Source organism: Hydra vulgaris, chromosome 05, assembly GCF_038396675.1.
Source record: "Hydra vulgaris chromosome 05, alternate assembly HydraT2T_AEP".
Classification (NCBI taxonomy): Eukaryota; Metazoa; Cnidaria; class Hydrozoa; order Anthoathecata; family Hydridae; genus Hydra; species Hydra vulgaris.
In genome coordinates this window covers 29,107,501-29,126,444 of record NC_088924.1, presented here as the reverse complement: position 1 = coordinate 29,126,444, position 18,944 = coordinate 29,107,501, and the positions used below count along the sequence as shown (strand labels likewise).

Sequence of the window (18,944 nt, the reverse complement as noted above, 5' to 3'; positions counted from 1 at the left end):
TATATATATATATATATATATATATATATACATATATAAATTAGTAAAAACACTTATCTAATTTTTGGTTTTCTTCGACAGCTGGTTTCTCCATCGTAGGTTCATCAGGAAGAATGTCTAAACATCAAAAAGTTCAAATTATAGAAAAATTACTTCACAGGAAGTTGGGAGTTGTTATAATTAATTATGTAATAACTGTAGTGTTTTGCAACCAGGAAGTTGCAACAATATCTTTCTTCTGTTTTGTTGAAACTCCTGCCATTTTCTAGAAAACAATAACTTTTTCCCAAACAACAGATGTTAATTTCAAATCAAATCTTGTAAAATAAAGATAATGGCGTACAACATCTCCATTTGTTGGTAGTTGACTATTCATCTTTGCTTAAAGGGTAGGTAATAAGTTACTAACAATATAATCAAACTTCTCATCATTTTTCCTCAATTTACTATTGCTCATAACTGATCAAATATTTTTTATATATGCTATTATTTCTATAGAAAAAAAGTAACTTTAATTTTTAAAATTATTTAAATAATGTATGTAACATTAATATTTATCATAAAAAATTTTCTCATCTCAAACATTGCGAATAATATTATTTAATTATTTTTGAGAATCATTGATATGAAACAAATTATATTTACTAATATTATCTATGATACATAGTTTAGAATTATAAAACAGTTCTCTATAACAACAAATCTAGTTTAATGCCAAACAGCAACACTGGGGTGTACAAGCTTACGTGTTCATGCGGCGGAATTTATATTAGGGAAACAAAAAAAGAGAATTTTGAAAAGAAGCATAGAACACCATACTATTAACATGAATGGCAATTGGCATGCTTTTGGAGCAACTGAGCATTGCAAAGAATGCCATGGGATGTTCGACTGGCTGCACCCAAAAACTTTATTTATAAATAACAGCTATCATAAAAGGAAAATAAGGGAATCGCTTGAAATTAACTATGCGCAAACATCTCAGGAGGTTAAACAATCCCCGGTACTGCTTAACAGAAATAACGGGGTAAAAGTTGCTTCAAATAGTTGGGGACCACTATTTAAGAAAATCATTAAAAAACAACAACAATTTTTTCGTAGTCTTTGTAATGACTTCTTTCGTCTTTTTCGTCGTCTTTGTAATGACTATAATTTATAATATTTTATTTTGTAAATTGATATTTTACGTCTGATGATGGTCTATATAAATTAGACCGAAATATTACAAAAAAGAAAAAACTAGTACGATTCTGGGCGGAGGTGTACTGTGGCATATCTTAGTTGATTTCGATTTAAAAACGGCTAAAATAAATCATCATTTTACTGACACGTGAATCAAGTACACCTCCGCCCGATTCTGTTTTTGGTGCTTTATAACTTAAAATAATATTAGAAATATTAAATTTTTTCTAAATCAGTTTTAAAGATGAAGATAAATTGGAACAATATGTGATAAGCTATCAAACTAAAATTACCAAATTTTCAAAGAGAAAGGAACTTTGATAAACCACGAAATAAAAAACAATCCTGTAATTTCATGAATCAGCTTTCCCTCTTGCAGTTATATTATATTAGGACGCACTTATGCCAATGTTTGCAAATTCTTTTGACTCACTTATGTCACTTATTCGCACTTGTGTCAGTTAAAGGTAAGCAGATTATTTCAACAAAAAAAATTATTTAATAACTCGAAACAATTTAATCGATTAGTTATTAGCAGAAAAATAAGGCAATAAGATAGTGGTAAGAAGCAAATAAAGAGAAGGAAATTTAAAAGGTAAATTGCAGAGAAAAAACAAAAAAACTACAGAGAAAAACAGTTAAAAAAAAAAACAACCTAAAAACTTACTCGTCTTAAAAAGCGTCTTGTCAGTTTTAAAGTCAAGTCTTGAAAAAACCCCCAAAAGTTTTGAAAAAAATAAATAAATTGATTTATTATTGTATAGATTTATGTACGTACATACTATATAAATGAAAGTAACTATTTATTCAACCTAAATAATATCTATTTAATTTTAAATAATTTACTATGTTTATATTAAAAAGTTTCTTTTAACTATCAATTTATGTAAAATCAAATTCCCAGGGATGTTTTTGTTAAATTAAAAAGCAGTTTGTGAGATTTATTTGTATAAGTATAAATAAAAGTAAATGTAAAATCAAATTTGTGTAAACTTTTATTACAGCCAAATTTAAAAAATTTTAGCTGTAATCATCTAAAACTTTAAAATAATTCTTTATGGAATACTACATTATATTGATTATTGATAGAAATTAATTTCAGACTCAAAGAAAGTACGTTTTTTTTTATGTAACTACTTTTGTCAGGTGGGAAGAGCCAATTAAACTGGAATCCCTGAGAATATATAGATGATTACACTACTGGTTTTTGCAAAAAAGCTGGCTAATCAGAGAAGGATATACAGCATTCTAAGAAGTTCATAACTGAGTCACCGCGATAAGTATACAAACAATATTTCAGGCTAATAACAAAAAATATTGTTCCTGATATAATCTATTACTATTACTATATATCTAACTACTTATAATATGTTCAATTGAGCCTTTTTTTGACAATTCGCCAACTTTGGAGGGCAGATCCAAATTATCGCAGCAGAGAACCTGCCCCTAACTTCGCGTGATGTTTTTGATAGATCAAAAAGCAGATAGTTAGATTTATTTGTATTTGTATTAAACATTACAAACTCAAAATTTTCAGCTTCACTTAAAAAAAAAAAAATAGTTTTATTACTTCAGACAAATAAAATAAATTAAAAACAGTTTTTAAAAATTTATATTTAAGTTAATGTAATGTGCATAATTCACATAAAAATTAAGAAAACAAGATTTAAACAAAAAAATCGCAATCTAATTTTAAGTTGTTTAAAAAACAAAGCATAAAACTTGATCAACAAAATATTCAGTTTAAAATAGATTTTTTTTTGAGAATTATATTAAAAAATAATCGAATAAATAAAAAAAAAAATTAGGGTCTTTCCATAAAAAATTTGTGCGAATGCAATTTTTGATTGTAATTGCTCATATAACACACAATGGAGTGTGTAGTTTATTGGGACTCCATCTTTTGAGACTTTTTATAAAAGGCTTCAACGCCATTCAAAAGATGTCATTAGGTTTCATCATCATTTTTATTTTATGACAGACAAGTTGGAAAAAATTTAAGTGTTTAAATCTTCGTAACCTGTTCTTCTTCTTCTACTTTTTTATCTTCATCATCATCATCATCATCATCATCATCATCATCATCATCATCATCATCATCATCATCATCATCATCATCATCATCATCATCATCATCTTCTTCTTCTTCTTCTTCTTCTTCTTCTTCTTCTTCTTCTTCTTCTTCTTCTTCTTCTTCTTCTTCTTCTTCTCCTTCGTCATCACTTAATTGCTCTTCTTCTACTGAAGGTGTATCAGTTAGGGCGTTTAAAGATCGACTTAAAGAACAAGTAAGAAAATTACCATTGCTTGAGGCAGGGCTCTCTCGTTTCTTAGAAGGCGGAGATAATGTCCTACTAAAATTTTCAGGGTAAGTTGGTGAAATTTTTAGTGTATCGCTAAGTTCATTTAATTTATCTGTAGATGAGGAATTTAATTTCTCATTTTTATTTTCATTAGATTTTAATTTATCATCACATTGTTTCGCTTCTTTATTATTACATCCTTTATCGATATTTTCTTTCCCATTTTCAGGGGAAGTTGGTGAAATTTTTAGTGTATTGCTAAGTTCATTTAATTTATCTGTAGATGAGGAATTTAATTTCTCATTTTTATTTTCATTAGATTTTAATTTATCATCACATTGTTTCGCTTCTTTATTATTACATCCTTTATCGATATTTTCTTTCCCATTTTCAGGGGAAGTTGGTGAAATTTTTAGTGTATTGCTAAGTTCATTTAATTTATCTGTAGATGAGGAATTTAATTTCTCGTTTTTATTTTCATTAGATTTTGATTTATCATCACATTGTTTCGCTTCTTTATTATTACATCCTTTATCGATAATTTCTTTCCCATTTTCAGGAAGTGCAATACTTAAAGATAGCTAAAAACCAACGAACAGTTAAAAAATAACTCAATAAAAAAGATATTTATAAAAGTTTTGATATAATACCAATATAAAATTAAAAACCTCAAAATTCTTAGGAAAAAATTTGTGTTTTTTGTCTTTATTTGCTTTATCAAGCTCATTTTTACTGAACAAGATGTGTTTTACGTTGTCATTTTTGTTTGTAATTGGGCGAGTTGACGTTTTGTGGTACTCCAAAAAAAGAGTATTAAACCAAAAAACAAACATGCGTTCCTACAATAAAAACAAACAGGCGTTCCTACAATATATTAAAAACAAACATGCGTTCCAACAATCAGAAAACCACGAACACAGTACGAAAAAACAAAAAAACAATAATATAAAAAAATTTGTTTATCAACAATAAAATATAAACACCTTTTTGAATAAATCTTTGTGAAAGAAATCTACTTTAATATCGCCACAAAGTGGAAGTGGATTTTCCAAATGCATTGTATATTCTTTCTCGGATTTCTTTATCTACAATATGATGCTCAGAAAGTGACATATAGAAAAGAAATACAACAAAAGCGTTAATAAAAAAATTATGTTATTAAAAGTTTATTTTAACGAAACTCATTCCAAGTTCTTTATTTTTACTCATTAATTTTACAATTGTGCACTTGAACTATTTAAATAGATATATTATTGAAAATAAATACTTTTCTTGACAGCTAAAGACATTTTTTTCTTCTTAGGCGTGGTGCGGTATTGTTACCATAATTATACTAATAATACTGGTGTTGTTACATGCAATTGTTCATTATTTAAAAACAGTAAATTTTGTAAACTAAATGTTACAAATGAAACAGCGTTTATTTAAAAATACACATATTAGATCGCTATTTCTAAATAATTGACCGTCTTGCTAATTTTACCTAACACCAAATATGTAATTTTTGAAAAAAAAATTCATATTTGATGTTAGAATAAGACTGAACGTCACTCCAAAAGATTAAGCTGTCACAATAAGGATAACAATAAATAAGGACGAGTTATTAAAAAACCGTATCGTTTTAAAAGTTACCTTAATAATAAATATTTTTTCAAAATTTGTTTCGTGCATCTGTATTAAAATAAAACAAAAAGTCACGAAAATCCCATTTTAAAAATTTTATCAATTCATTTTTGTTATTATTTTTAACTCATTTTCACGATGCGCCTTAATAAACAATCATTTATGCAGAGTTTTATCACAAATAAAGAATAAAACCTCATAGATTTTAGATTTTAATTGTAAAAATAAATTACGAAGAAAGAATATGTATTTGAGAACAGTATGTATCTAGAGTTATGCATATATAAAGGACATTTTATGTACTAGTAAAGTTTTTTTAAAAGTTTTTGTTCGACAGAATTTTACATTTAAATTAATTATAATAATGCTTATAGAAAGTTAATTTTAGAAACAAGCCAGTAGCTTTCTGTTTAAAAAACTTTGTCTTAAGTACACCCTTAACTGAAAATGAAGGTTTGTTCTATAAGGTAACTAAAAAAATTACTTAGTTACATTTAAACTTTAGGTTACAATTTACTATATACTATACAAAAAACATCATTTACAAATTATATATAAAATACAAAGGTTTTATATGAAGTTCACAGAAAATAAAAATGTATCGAGTACAACAAAAACATCATTTTTTTATATAAAGTTTATTGAAAAAATTGATGTACAACATCACAAAAAAAAAATTATTTAAAAAGTTAAATTAGGTATAGTTTTTAATAATAACAATATTAAAAATGACAAAAAATTTACCTCGAAGGTTTTGGATTTATAAAGCTCAACTTCTCCCGAAAAAATTACAAAACTCGGTACTAAATTTAAATATGAAAAAAAAAATCAATCATTAAAAAAAAAAAAAAAATGATTTCAGAGAAAGATATTTATGCTCATAAAAATTCCTTACAGCAACCATAAAACAGTAGGAGATATGGAGGGTGAGGTTATTAATTGAGGAATTAACATAGAGTTAACTAGAACACAGGTTAACTCTAAGTTAATTCTCCGCTAAAGTCAAACCTTTATATTAGGCAAACTTTGGTAAGTCAATCAATATTTTTGTATTCTTTCAAAAAATTTCTTCTATTGATTTCATTTTACATACACTTTTTGTATGTAAAATGAAATCAATAAAAATAAATTTTTAAAAAGTATATAAAATAACAACAGGGTACCAACTATTTTATTTGTATTGTTTAGTAGAACAAAATATTATCAGACATAAAACAGCGAAAAAATAAAACTGTTACAAAATAAATTATATTAAATTAAAAAAAAAAGGCTTACAAATAATGGAAACAGTTTTTATACCAAGTAATAAGATAATAATTGTATTTATTACTTTACTACTCAGTATTAAAAACTTATGTTTATTGATCGCATAATATTTTTATACACCCGTATATATATTCATGTAACTTATCGGCTTGGGCTTATTTGTCCAAAAAGTTTCAATTTTAGCACCTTGTTAGGTTTTTAATAAAGTTTTATTTAACAGCATTCATTACATTGGTTGTGTAGTTGAGTATTTTGTGGTTTTCTTTTAGAAAATAATAATTTTTATTATCTATATAATAATGCTGAACTTAATAGTAGTAGTGCCCTTTTGAGCATGTTTGATACAGAACTCTTGGCAGCAATTGCAACTGTGGTAATAGCGAGAAAGAGTCGAAACATTTTGTTTTAAAAAAAAAAGTGAAATAATGTGTATGCAAATATCTAACGTACGTAAACTTCAAATTATGTAATTTTAAAACGTACTTAAACATATATTAAGTTTTACAGACTTTCACTTTAATTGCATTGCTTCAACTTCTCTTTTATTTTGATCTACAGCATTTATTTCTGTTAAAAAAATTATTATACACTTTCAAAATTTCGTTTGTAAATGTGCCAGAGTAGCCGAGTGGTTAGCGCGCAGAGCTTCTGAACAAAAAGCCTACCTGGTTCGAGTCTTACTCCAACTCCGAGTCCTACTCCTGTGGCGACATTCTTTTTTAAATTTTTTTTGATTTTTTAAAATACAAAATACTTGTGAGGTTTTAAATATGATTATATAAAAACATATGTAACGGTATAATACAATTCAACAAACAAAAAGATTTTTTAAAAAGCTAAAAATTCGAAAAAACGAAGGGAACTTTTTGCTTATGCGTCATGATTATTTACTAATGATATTTTAGTTTTACATTTCAAGTTTTTATACAACTAAGTTGAGTTCGTGCAAGGAAAATGAGTATACAACATGTTTATATATAGAATATAAAATCTATAGAACTATAAGGATGTTGATTTGAACTTGCCGCGTGGCGACCTTAACTTTTTTTTAAAACAGTAATGGGGTTTAAAAAGTATGTTTTTATTAAGAACATAATTGAAAATTTTAATTTTATATTTAAATTAAGCCATTTTATTAAATTTATTATTTTTAAAAATAATTGAAACTTTAAATTATTTGATATTGATATAATAAGGAAATTTATAGTTTCACAGCTATTTTACAATGCCCCTGTTAAACATTCTAAACCGACTGCGCAACAACGACAGAATTTAAATAGTGTACTGCATTCTTTGTTCGCTTAACTTTTAGATTAAGAATCGCCCATAAATTACACAATGCTAAATTTCACTAATGAACAAAACAAAAAAGATCAAAATTTTCCTTTGCAGAGTCATAAATTAAATAATAATTCAAAATAGCTCATTAAGTTTAATGAAAATTGCCAAAACAATTTAAGATTTCCTTCTTCTTTTTTAGAAGTAATTTTATTGTTGTGTTATTATAGACGATCCCTTAGTGTTTTATAGTCTATAGTTTTTAGTGGTCTTTTTAAGATCTTCTAAGTTCCTTTTATATAGCGTTGCGTACTAAAGTCTGTAAGTGTAAACATCTTAAGTATATGTTGCGTTTGCAGGCAGAATATGGAACAATCGTGAATCATAAATCTATAAAAATGAGACAACTTTTGAATTTTATTTTAACAATCAGGAAACTTTTTTGCTATATTATTATTTTTTTGCTATAAATATTGCTATAATTATTATAGATATATACTATAATAAAAATTTTGTTATAAATTTTGCTGTAAACATAGCAAGATTGAAAAACATTCAAAATTTTTATGGGACGTCTTTTATCCCCCAAAAAGATGAACTATCAAAGATATGCATTTAGGAGATAAACAAACCTTATTATAAATCTTTTATAAGCTTTAGGTATGCGAAAAAAATGCGCATGTTTATTTTTTAAAATAAAATAATTTTTCAAAATGAGTTATTTTACGTAAAAAAATTGAAGTAAACAAATAACAGGTATAGAAATGATCAGTGTGGAATCGATAAGTATAGAAATGGTAGGTTGGGTAAACACCCATATTTTTTGGATCCAGAAAGCTAGGATATATATATATAAGGAAAATGTATAGAAAAGTTCACTGTGAGCCATAAAGACCGCCAGGTTCAACTTCTCCCCACCTCTAATTTTATTTAAAAAAATAAATAAATGCAGTGTATGTAAGTCTTTTTCAAGTGCAGAACAAATCTTAAGTCAATCAGAAGAGTTAGTATTTTAAGTTTTAAAAATTAGAAAAACCTAAAAATTAGGCCTCAAAAATATTGCAATACGCCATTCTTAGCTTCTTTTTCTTTAATAGTTTTGAAATGATTCAAGTAAAAAACATCATACGGTAAAGATGGCTGATTTAAAACAGACTGTTTTTGCAGTTTGTTTCAAAAAAAAGGTAAATATTCAAAATCTTTAGTAAAAATACAACCATCTGTAGCAAATAAAATCAAGGAGTATATTTGGCCTGAGTTCAATGCAGAGTCTAATGTCTGTCTGGATGTAATTTGTTCAAGTTGTAGAAGAAACATCTAATTGCTGGAAAAGGGATCAAACACTTATCTTTTAAACTGGATAAGTAAAGTTCCTCAAGTATATGACTTAAAAATTATTTAAGTTAAACGATTAATACATATAAAGATATATACTCTTTATGAAGTATTATTTTTGAATTAGGTTGACAGACCAAGAATTAGACGTAGTACTGAGCTTAGTGATCTTATACAATCATCTCATGTTTATACAATAGATGTTGAATCTCTGGAAGAAAAATGTGCAGCTGCTGCTTTACTCTCCTTGCAAGAGGTTAAAAATTAAATAATAATTTACTTGATAAGTAAATTGAAAGTTATCAAACATTTGTTTAAAAACCTTAATAAAAAACCACCAGGCATATATTAATTTAAGAGTAAAATTGATTCTTCAGGATGACATAACAACTGTTGTTCTTATCAGGCTGCTTTAAATTGAATTAATTAGGCAGAAACTCTTGATCCCACATTATGTGAGCAAGTTGCTTCAGGCATAATAAAAAACAAGCTGGAACGAGAAGGCATTGAGAGACGCCAGTCCTTTAAAATATCTTCAGGTGTCTAAGTTTTTATATATTCATTTTTAAATAATTAAAAAGGGTTTATATGTTCAGATAAAACTTAAATGCACATATAAAACACTCAGTAGATATGAGGCTTTTAACTAAGCAATTGTATAGGTTGCTAACAACTTTTTCAAATGTTTGCATTGTAAATTTAAAGTAGGGGTAGGTTAAAGATACATTTAATTAATTATACTTTATCTTTAAGGTGGAAATCCATTAACTTTAACTGTTGAAACTAAAGACAATAGATCTTCTTGAAAGTTTTTTAATCATATATAATTTCAAACAGAGATGGAATTAACTTCTATACTGGAATTGATAGAAAATAAAACAAAAAACTGATATCAAGTCTCCGTAAGAATCTGGGATCATCTAATGTTGTGGAGAATAATGTAATTAGTATGATGACATCATTAAAAGAAGAATATTAAATCTAAATATAAAATAGAACTAAATATAAAAGATAACTTTATTTGGAATGATGAAATTGTAACAAGACATGTAGTATTTATCCATGACACTTCTGAATTTATTCTTAGTATTTTAATGAAAAAAGGATTGGATCCTTTTTCCAGTATGGTATGTATATCAATAGATGGAGGTCAAGGATATCTTAAAGTAATTGTAAATGTCTTTGATAAAACCAATAAAAATAAGATTACATTGACAGTGGAGTTAAAAGGTGTTTTATTCTTGCTATTGTTGAAAATGCTTGTGAAGACAATGGAAATTTGCAGAAAATCTTGAGTAGATTAAATCTGGATGATGTTACATATCACCTTGCATTTGACTTAAAATGTGCTAACAGCATCTTTGGTTTGTCTTCTCATTCAGGTAAATATGCCTGGTTGTGGGGTGAAGGCGAATGTTCCTTAGAAAGTAGTACTCCAAGAACGTTAGGTTCTTTTGATCATTGGCACAACTTATTTGTTGAAAATGGAAAAAAAAAGGTTAGAGATGAAAGATTTTTAAAACGTTATTAGTCCTCGACTCGTTTATTTAGATAAAAATGCTGAAGATAAACTTAATCACTTAGTCCCTCCACCAGAGTTACATCTTTTTACGGGGATTGTGACATTACTTGGTAGACTACTTTTAGATAATTGGCCTCTTTTTAAAAATTGGCTCAAAGAACATTATATCTTACTTTGAGGTTATTATGGGATAGGCTTTGATGGGAACAATTCCAATAAACTTCTGGAAAAAGTAGATATCTTAGACAGATGTGTTAGCATCTCAAACTAATTTATTGCCTATAGTTCATTGCCTCAGAAAGTTTGCAAAGGTTAAAGAGTGCACCTTTGGATATGAAGTAGGCAGCAATGCTTCTTCAGTTATTGAAGAGTTTAAAGAATCATTTTGTGACCTACAGCATTATGCAAAGATACATTTAAATACAGAGCTGAAGGTTACCTGGAAGGTCTATATAGTTGTCTGTGATATTCTCCCATTTGTGAAGTTTAATTGTTGTTCTCTGTTGTTCTGATGCTGAACAGAATTGAGAAGCTGTTCATAGTGCCTTCAAAGTTGGTCTCAATACAAGCGAAGGATTGAACATAAAGATTATGCTAAATGATTGAAATCTGCTATTGTCACTTTTTGCTTAGATAAGATGTAAATATTGTAATATAAAAGTAGTTGTGTTGTTTTTGTTGCATTTATAGTATTTTTTTCTTTTAATTATTGCTATAATGGTGTAAAAGCAGTTTAAATCACTTCAATTTAAGATTAGTTAGAAAAAAAAAGGATTGTTTCAAGGAGGATAATGAAAGATTAATCGAAAATTTTTTTTTTTTGAAAAGAGGTAATATCATCATTAAGGGGCTAACTTTATCACTTGAAGGGGGGTAAATAGGGTGAAAAATAAGTTTTTATGTTACTTCTGATCAACTGTAGATTTGTCCAATACAATAAAATAACATTTCTAAGCAGCACTTATCTTATTATGAAAAAAAATTAGAGGTGGGGAAAAGTTGAACCTGGCGGTCTTTATGGCTCACTGTGAGCTCAGTGTGGAATAGACTTACAAAGACCCGCATTTATATGGGTCAGTTCAGCTAGTTCTTATTATTACCATTTATATTTCATTCTATTTTTTGTTAATTTTATTAAAATTTTTATTTATATTTTAATCTATAACTATAACACACAGGTACCCTAAAAGTGACCTAAGACCTTTTATCAAATCTCATGAAAATTTGTTTTTGATTTTAAAAGTAGTCCATGTAGTGCACATTCCAAAACTATCAAAAGTGAAATCGTTATTTGGCAGCTTTCTAAGAAATCTAAGTTATAAGACTTGTTTTAACTAGAGGTTAATGCCCCTCTGACTCACCCTAAGACCACTGCGAGTGAATCAAATAGTTGTATATAATTTGTTTGGTTGTTTGATCTAGTGGATTGAGACTTTGAGGATCGTGTTAAGAAATAACTTCTGATAACAATTAGGGCTTTCTAGTTAAAACATTGAATAATTTATCACTTTTTAAAAGTTAGCTTTATTTTTCATTGAAGCGGATAAGGTAGGATTACAGGAATACAATGGCTCAATAGAATCGTCTTTGGATTTGTAATAAAAAAATTCTAAATAAAATATATTTTTTTTAAAAATAAAGGAAATATTTACAAATAAAAAACACTACATTTACCTAAATTTATAAAGTAAATACTTTTTATTTATATGTAACTCTTTAACTATAAATGCCTTGTGTTGTACACACATACAGCTCTTTGCAAGACTTCATTAAAATTGGCGTTGTGTTGTCCTACCTTTCGCAATTCTCTAAACTGTTTGAAGTCTTTATGGAATGATTCCAATGCTTCTTCAGTCCAATACCTTAAACCTTTATTTCAAAATATTTAATAATAAAATTTTTATATGTAAAAATTTGAAAAGTTATCAGTTATTTTTCTAAACATGCACTTACCAAACTTTCCTCCTATCATTACAATAAACTCTTCAACATGATGCTCCCTTATATGAACTTTTAGAGAAATGTTTGAACCAAGATCTCTGAAACTTTGTGAAAACCTTTGAACAAAATCAGAGTTGGATTTAATGTTTTTCCAAAACATAAATGAACAACATTGCTCAAGTCTTTTAAGGCTTTCATATATATTCCATTAATAATTTTGTGCTCATAGATAAATTTGAAAGCGATCAAATTTTTTTAGAAACTTGTTGGAACCATTTACTTCTAACCCATGTTTACCTTAATAAGGTACTCTGGCAAAATTAATTGTTGATAGATAACTATTAAAAAATGAAATCCTTGATTAGTGTCCTCAAACAAGTTTTTTCAAGTATTTAGAGAAATTTTTCTACTATGACTAGAAAAATATGTGAGCCTGATATGTTTACAATTTCCACTAACTACTTTGTTACATTTCCATTCAATAAAGGAGGATTAACTACTTTACTAAAATTTTCAGCTTTTTCAATGCTTCTTCCAGCACCCATCCATTTGTTATACCACTCACACAGAGAAGTTAGAGAACATAACTCTTATTATTATTTTTATTATTATTATTATTGTATTAGTTTCACATGATACCATTGGTGGAAGAGTCACTTTGTCAGTACCAATTTTACACCCATTAACACAAATAAAACACTCACATTTCCCACCTTGAACAACTCTAGTATTAAGACCTAAAAGTAATAAGAAGTTATTTTTTTAGTGCAAAAACAATATTGTTTATAAGCAGAACAATTATAATAAAAAACATAATTGGTTTTAGTTGGCTTATTTTTTTATAAAACTTACCTTCATACTTAGGTCGAGCAGTGAATAAAAATCTTTTTGAATCTGTTTTCTCTAAACTCGATAGATCTTTTATGCAATTAGAACACAGCGTTTTAGGTTGATCAGGGTTTTCAACAGAGTAGCTTTATCAAAAAAATCTCTTGTTAATATTTTCATAATTTTTTCCTTGTTTTTGACCTTAATTATTGCATTTGGTTTGAATGCATCTTAAATCATTACTTTTTTTCATACAGCATATGCAAAAGCATTATAAAAACTTGTTATAATCTTTAGCTAATTTTTGCATTTCTTTTCTATTCTTGAGAAATAGTTCCTACATTTTTTGATACACTTCTAATTTTAAGTCAATATAAGATTTTTACTTAATTAATAAAATGAAGTCGCTGTTATTGCCAAAATGTGTTTATAAATATTGTTAAAGTCTTGAAGCAACAAAAACTATAAGCTGATCGGAAACTAATAAATATTATTATAGCCAATCGCGCTGCTACAACTACAGAAAGTAAACAACTTTAATGGCTGACGCGAAAGTAATAATTTAATATGAAAACATCGTTATTTATAAAACTTCTTACTAAGTTTTCTCAAAAGCTACCGACCAATAATTTAAATTTTGATAGTTTCAGAATGTACAAATGTACCACTTTCAAAAACAAAACAAAAATTTCATGGGACTTGATATAAAGTCTTAGGTCACCTTCAGGGTATCCGTGAACAGAGAGAGAAATCAACACCAAATAATATAACAAAATTAAAATAGTATAACGAAATTAAAATTATATATATATATATATATATATATATATATATATATATATATATATATATATATATATATATATATACATATACACACACACACACACACACACACACACACACACAAATATATATATATATATATATATATATATATATATATATATATATATATATATATATATATATATATATATGTATATATAATTTGCCACTATTTACAAAGATATATACTTATAAAAACACTACCAGTATTATTTCATCAATACTACTAGTACTTTACAAATTTGGATGAAGTTAGGATTTTGGCTGTTTGTTGTAAAGTCCTCCCTACTGCAGTATGGAGCAGGCATAAATCAAAGGGTAAAACATAAATGGCAATGATTTCATTGAAATTTTGTCTTTCCAATTTGATGTTTTTTGATATCATAACACCAAGATCACTCTCTAACATTGTTTCTTGATTAACTGAAATATTTTGGTGAATCATTTTGAGTATACTGCACATAAAATATTTGCAATTCAAGTTTCTTTTACCGATATGCATAATTTTGCAATTTCTTTATTGAAGTTGATTAAACATTTTTCACTCTATTCAACCAGCTTACATAAGCCTCGCTGTAACATTTGACTGTCTTTGAATGTTTTAATGAATGAAATAACTTTGGTATCATCAGCGTATTACTTTTTTCTATTTAAAGCTGATTGCGCCAAGAACTACTTTTTGTGTTTGTTCGCTTAAGAAACTTTTAAAAGCGCGTATTAAATGTTTTTGAGTTCCTTTAAATTGTAGTTTTAATAATGTTTACAAATAGATTTTTTTTCCAAATACTCTTATGCAGGTTTTGAAAGTATTAGAGTTTTTAGACTTTTTAGGTTTTTTAAATAATAAAATAAATTTGCGTTTTAATTTTTCAGACTTTTTACTTGAATTTTATTATTATTGCCAACTTTAATTTTTTCAGAAAAAAAGATAACTATAAAAATTAAACTTTCTTTTTTCATAAATGGTGTCTGTCCAAACTCAAATCCTTTAGTATAACCTCATCAGAGATGTTATATCTCAAGATATAAAATATAAAATGGACATTTAATACACAAAAAGCTTTACATAATGTTTTATAAAAATCACTACTCACCACAAGTTCCATAATTAAATGTAGGAATTCCAATAAATGTGAATGATTTGAGAAAAACAGGTTTTCTTTCAAAATCAATACCCGGTTGATTTCTAAATAAATGATTTGTGAATTACTTTATTTAATGTAAATTATTAAATCAGTGTTTCACATGAAAACGTGTGATCACATGTCTTTATATGATCATGCATATAACCTTTTTGTTTTGCTGACTTGGTCATGGCTTTTAAATAGTTTTATAATTTTTGCGCATTTTAAAAATAGTGCCTAAAAACGAAAGTAACCTAAACAAAAATGAAAACAAAAACCATAAACTGAAAAAAGAAAATAAATCTTAACCTAAGAGAAAATGAACCAAGGTAAAAAAATAGGCTATAAACCAAATTTTTATCTTTAATTTTAAAGCGTTTTGCTTAATAGACTTTCATAAAAAAAGTTTCTAAGATAATTATTCCAAACTGATTTATTAACAAAATTTTAATTAATTCTGTTACAGTAAGTTATAGCAGGAATAAATAGGCTGGTGTGGGGTTTATAGCACACCATTTTACGTTAAAATTCAATGTTGTTTGATATATATCAATGCTTTATTATAGATGTTTTATTTTCGGTTAAATTATTTGGACTAATCTGTTTTGTTTCCTCACTCGTATTAAATTTTGTTGATGGAAATAACAGGCATCCTAAAATTTTGTTTATATTTTCTTAGGTTTTTGTTTTCATTTTTATTTAGATTACTTTCGGTTTCAAGTGCCATTCTTAGAATGTGCGAAAATTACTTAACTATTTAAAAACCATGGCCAAGTCAGCAAAACAAAAGTATTGCATTTATATCTTTATATGAGTATTTATTGCATTTATATATTTATATTGCAATTGCACATCTTTATATGCTCACATTCGTGGTCATATAAAGATGTGCAATCACAAGTCTTCCTGTAAAACACTGTAAATCATAACAACAGTTAAATTATAAAAAAATTATTGTAGTACATGGTTTTGCATAAATTAAAATTTTGCAGACAAGATATTTTTCCCGATATCACAAATCGCAATTGCTTAATTCAACCCTTGATATATATATATATATATATATATATATATATATATATATATATATATATATATATATATATATATATATATATATATATATATATATATATATATACATACACAGGTCTTGGCGGGAAGAAATGAGTAGAAGAGCAGCAAAAAGCTCTCCTAAAACGAACATGGCAAGCTATGCGAGCTGCTCCTCTAAATAGCTTCTTAGGAGAGCTTTTGATTTTTGCGAGAGCATATCTATGTTTATTCATTAAAAAAGTTGCTTACTAATTACAAAATTTTGGTTTTAGACTTTTTACAAGCCCAGGGTGTGACAAATTGTTTTTTTTATCGAGCGTTGTCGTTCTTATCTTTATTTAACAACGAAAGTCTAATTTAAGAGGTAAGAGATATAAGGAAGAAGATATATAAAGATAAGAGATTATTAGGAGATATAAGGAAGTTTTATTTTCAAATTATTTTTATTCTACTCAATAAGTTATTAGATATACCAATGATGCTTATTGAATTTAATTGTTATTCCTTCAAAACAATTTTTTACAAATTTGCAAAGTGTGCGCAAATTAATAATATGTAATGATCTAATGGTTGTAAATTGTTATCTATTAATACTAAATAATAAACTTTTCTCTATTTATTTCGTTATATTTATTTACAAATAAAAAAAAACGTACTAACTTGTAGAAATTAAAATAAAAAATTTAAAATACAATTAAAAAATTCAAGTTTTTTTAATTTTATTTTAATTTCTACAAGGCATTTTTTTTAAAAGTTTTCGAAAAAATAATAATATATTAAGTAGAGTAAACTGTGGTAAGAGTAAACGAAAGAAAAAAGGAACGGCTTAGTAATTTGTTTCATTTGCATTTTTTGAAAGCTAAAACAAAAAATCTTTAAAAATGCGAGGCAGAATTTTGTGCTCTATTTTGTGGCGTAAAAATTATTTTTAAAAATTTAATTTTGCCTTAGCAAACCTCCAAATTCTCACCCTCGTAAAAAGAAAAAAGTTTTTTTTCTTAAAAATTAACTTCAAAACTCCCAAAACTAAAATTAAATTTTACTAAACAAAAAAGGCTCTTTTCAAAATTGAATTTGCTAGTTTGTTTTGGAAAAAAGTTATGAGCAAAAATCCAATATAAATGTTTTTTCGGAGGAGGAGTAAACATGCTAATTGCTCGCACTTATGCATTAAGATGAGAGCAGTTAAACTAATTAATAGTTATTAATTATTTAACCAAATAAATATGGCAGCCTTTGCTATTTATCTAAAAAATTTTAAAACAAAATGACTCATACTCACATTCATAAAACGCAAACAACTTACAACGAAGAGCATTTTCAACTTAAAGTAGAACAAATCAAAAGGCAAAATATTACTCAGTAAAGCTTCAGAGGCATACAATATACCAAAGGCAACTCTTCACAAGTGTGTGCACAACAAAATCCAATCACATGGCGAGGTACAACTACCGTGCTAAGTATAGCATTTGAATTTGTTCTTGTTTCAATATTTATCAGTTTAGCTGATTGGGGTTTCGGCAGAACCTTTGCAGATGTCATCGCAATAGTTAGGGGATATTTAGTATCTACAAATCAAAATCATCTGTTTCCTCCAAATAGTATACCAGGATGAGAATGGTATCAAAGTTTCAAGAAACGATGGCGTCATAAATTAAGTGTCAGAGTAGCAGGCAATATTTCGTCTCTCAGAGCTTCCTCTTGTATCGAAGACAAAATAACAAGTTATTTCAATACACTTCAAAAACAATTTCTTGAAGCAAATATCAACATTAACACTGCCTGCAATTTGTGGAATTTTGACGAAATTAGATTTTCAGGTGATCAAGGTAAACAGCATGTTTAACAGCGCCACCATATTGACACGCAAAAAAACCCCAAAAGAGTTAGCATTCCAAGAGTTGAAGGACAATGTCTAAGTACATCTGAGGTGCTTGAGAAACTAAAGCAAGGCAATGAGGGCAAAAAGTCAAAGCAATAAAAGAAACACAAAATTCACTTCAGTGAAGCTTCAGCAACTTCAACGTTCAAAAAAATTGAGACAAGACAAAGATATCAAGAGGTGCAAAAAGTGTCACAGAGTTTGGGAAGAAGCATTGCTAACTCAAAACAAAATGTGGTACCAATGTGAAGCTTTTAGTTGCAAGTCTTGGATTTGTTGATCGTGTTTACCCAAAAAATAAAAAATTGGTGTTTCTTGCATGAAAAAATGCAGCGAACCTGCTTCTGCTGATGAAACAACTCATTTTTTTAATTAATATGTGCTTTTTTTTTGTATATTTGATTAAAATATTTTTTTTTTTTAACTTCTAATAAGATTAGTTTTTATTTTATTTTTAATTAATTTACCTTGATTTTCTTAATATCCTTATTTATTTTTAATTTTCTTAATATCTTAAAAAATTGTTATTAAAATTTAACTAGTTTACTTTTCCCTAATTATAAAGGGGAAAAGTAAACGTTTTTTTTCTTCAAAAAATCAATTTATTTAAAGATTTTCAAAATATTTTTTCTTAATTTTTATATATTTATTTAATGTAAAAAATTCTCTTTAAAACAAAAAAAAAAAGATAAACATGAAATATTTTTCTTTAAAAAAATATTTGAATTTGAAGCTAAACCGTTTACTCTTACCCCAGTTTACTCTATTTAATATAA

General features: G+C 26.9%; 1 protein-coding gene across 2 annotated transcripts in view; it reads right to left on the bottom strand.

The window, feature by feature from the left end:
- Positions 1-2,667: 2,667 nt before the first annotated feature.
- Positions 2,668-18,944, bottom strand: part of LOC136080760 (phosphatidylinositol 3,4,5-trisphosphate 3-phosphatase and dual-specificity protein phosphatase PTEN-like) — a 66,857-nt gene continuing 50,580 nt past the window's right edge. For both annotated transcript variants that reach the window (XM_065797838.1, XM_065797837.1), the window contains exons 9-13: positions 15,201-15,292; positions 5,853-5,911; positions 4,469-4,570; positions 4,154-4,324; positions 2,668-4,066 (exon numbers count right to left, since the gene is read on the bottom strand). In XM_065797838.1, the coding sequence (XP_065653910.1) occupies positions 3,188-4,066; positions 4,154-4,324; positions 4,469-4,570; positions 5,853-5,911; positions 15,201-15,292 (1,303 nt within the window). In that variant the 3' untranslated portion in view covers positions 2,668-3,187. The remainder of the gene's footprint in view (positions 4,067-4,153; positions 4,325-4,468; positions 4,571-5,852; positions 5,912-15,200; positions 15,293-18,944) is intronic.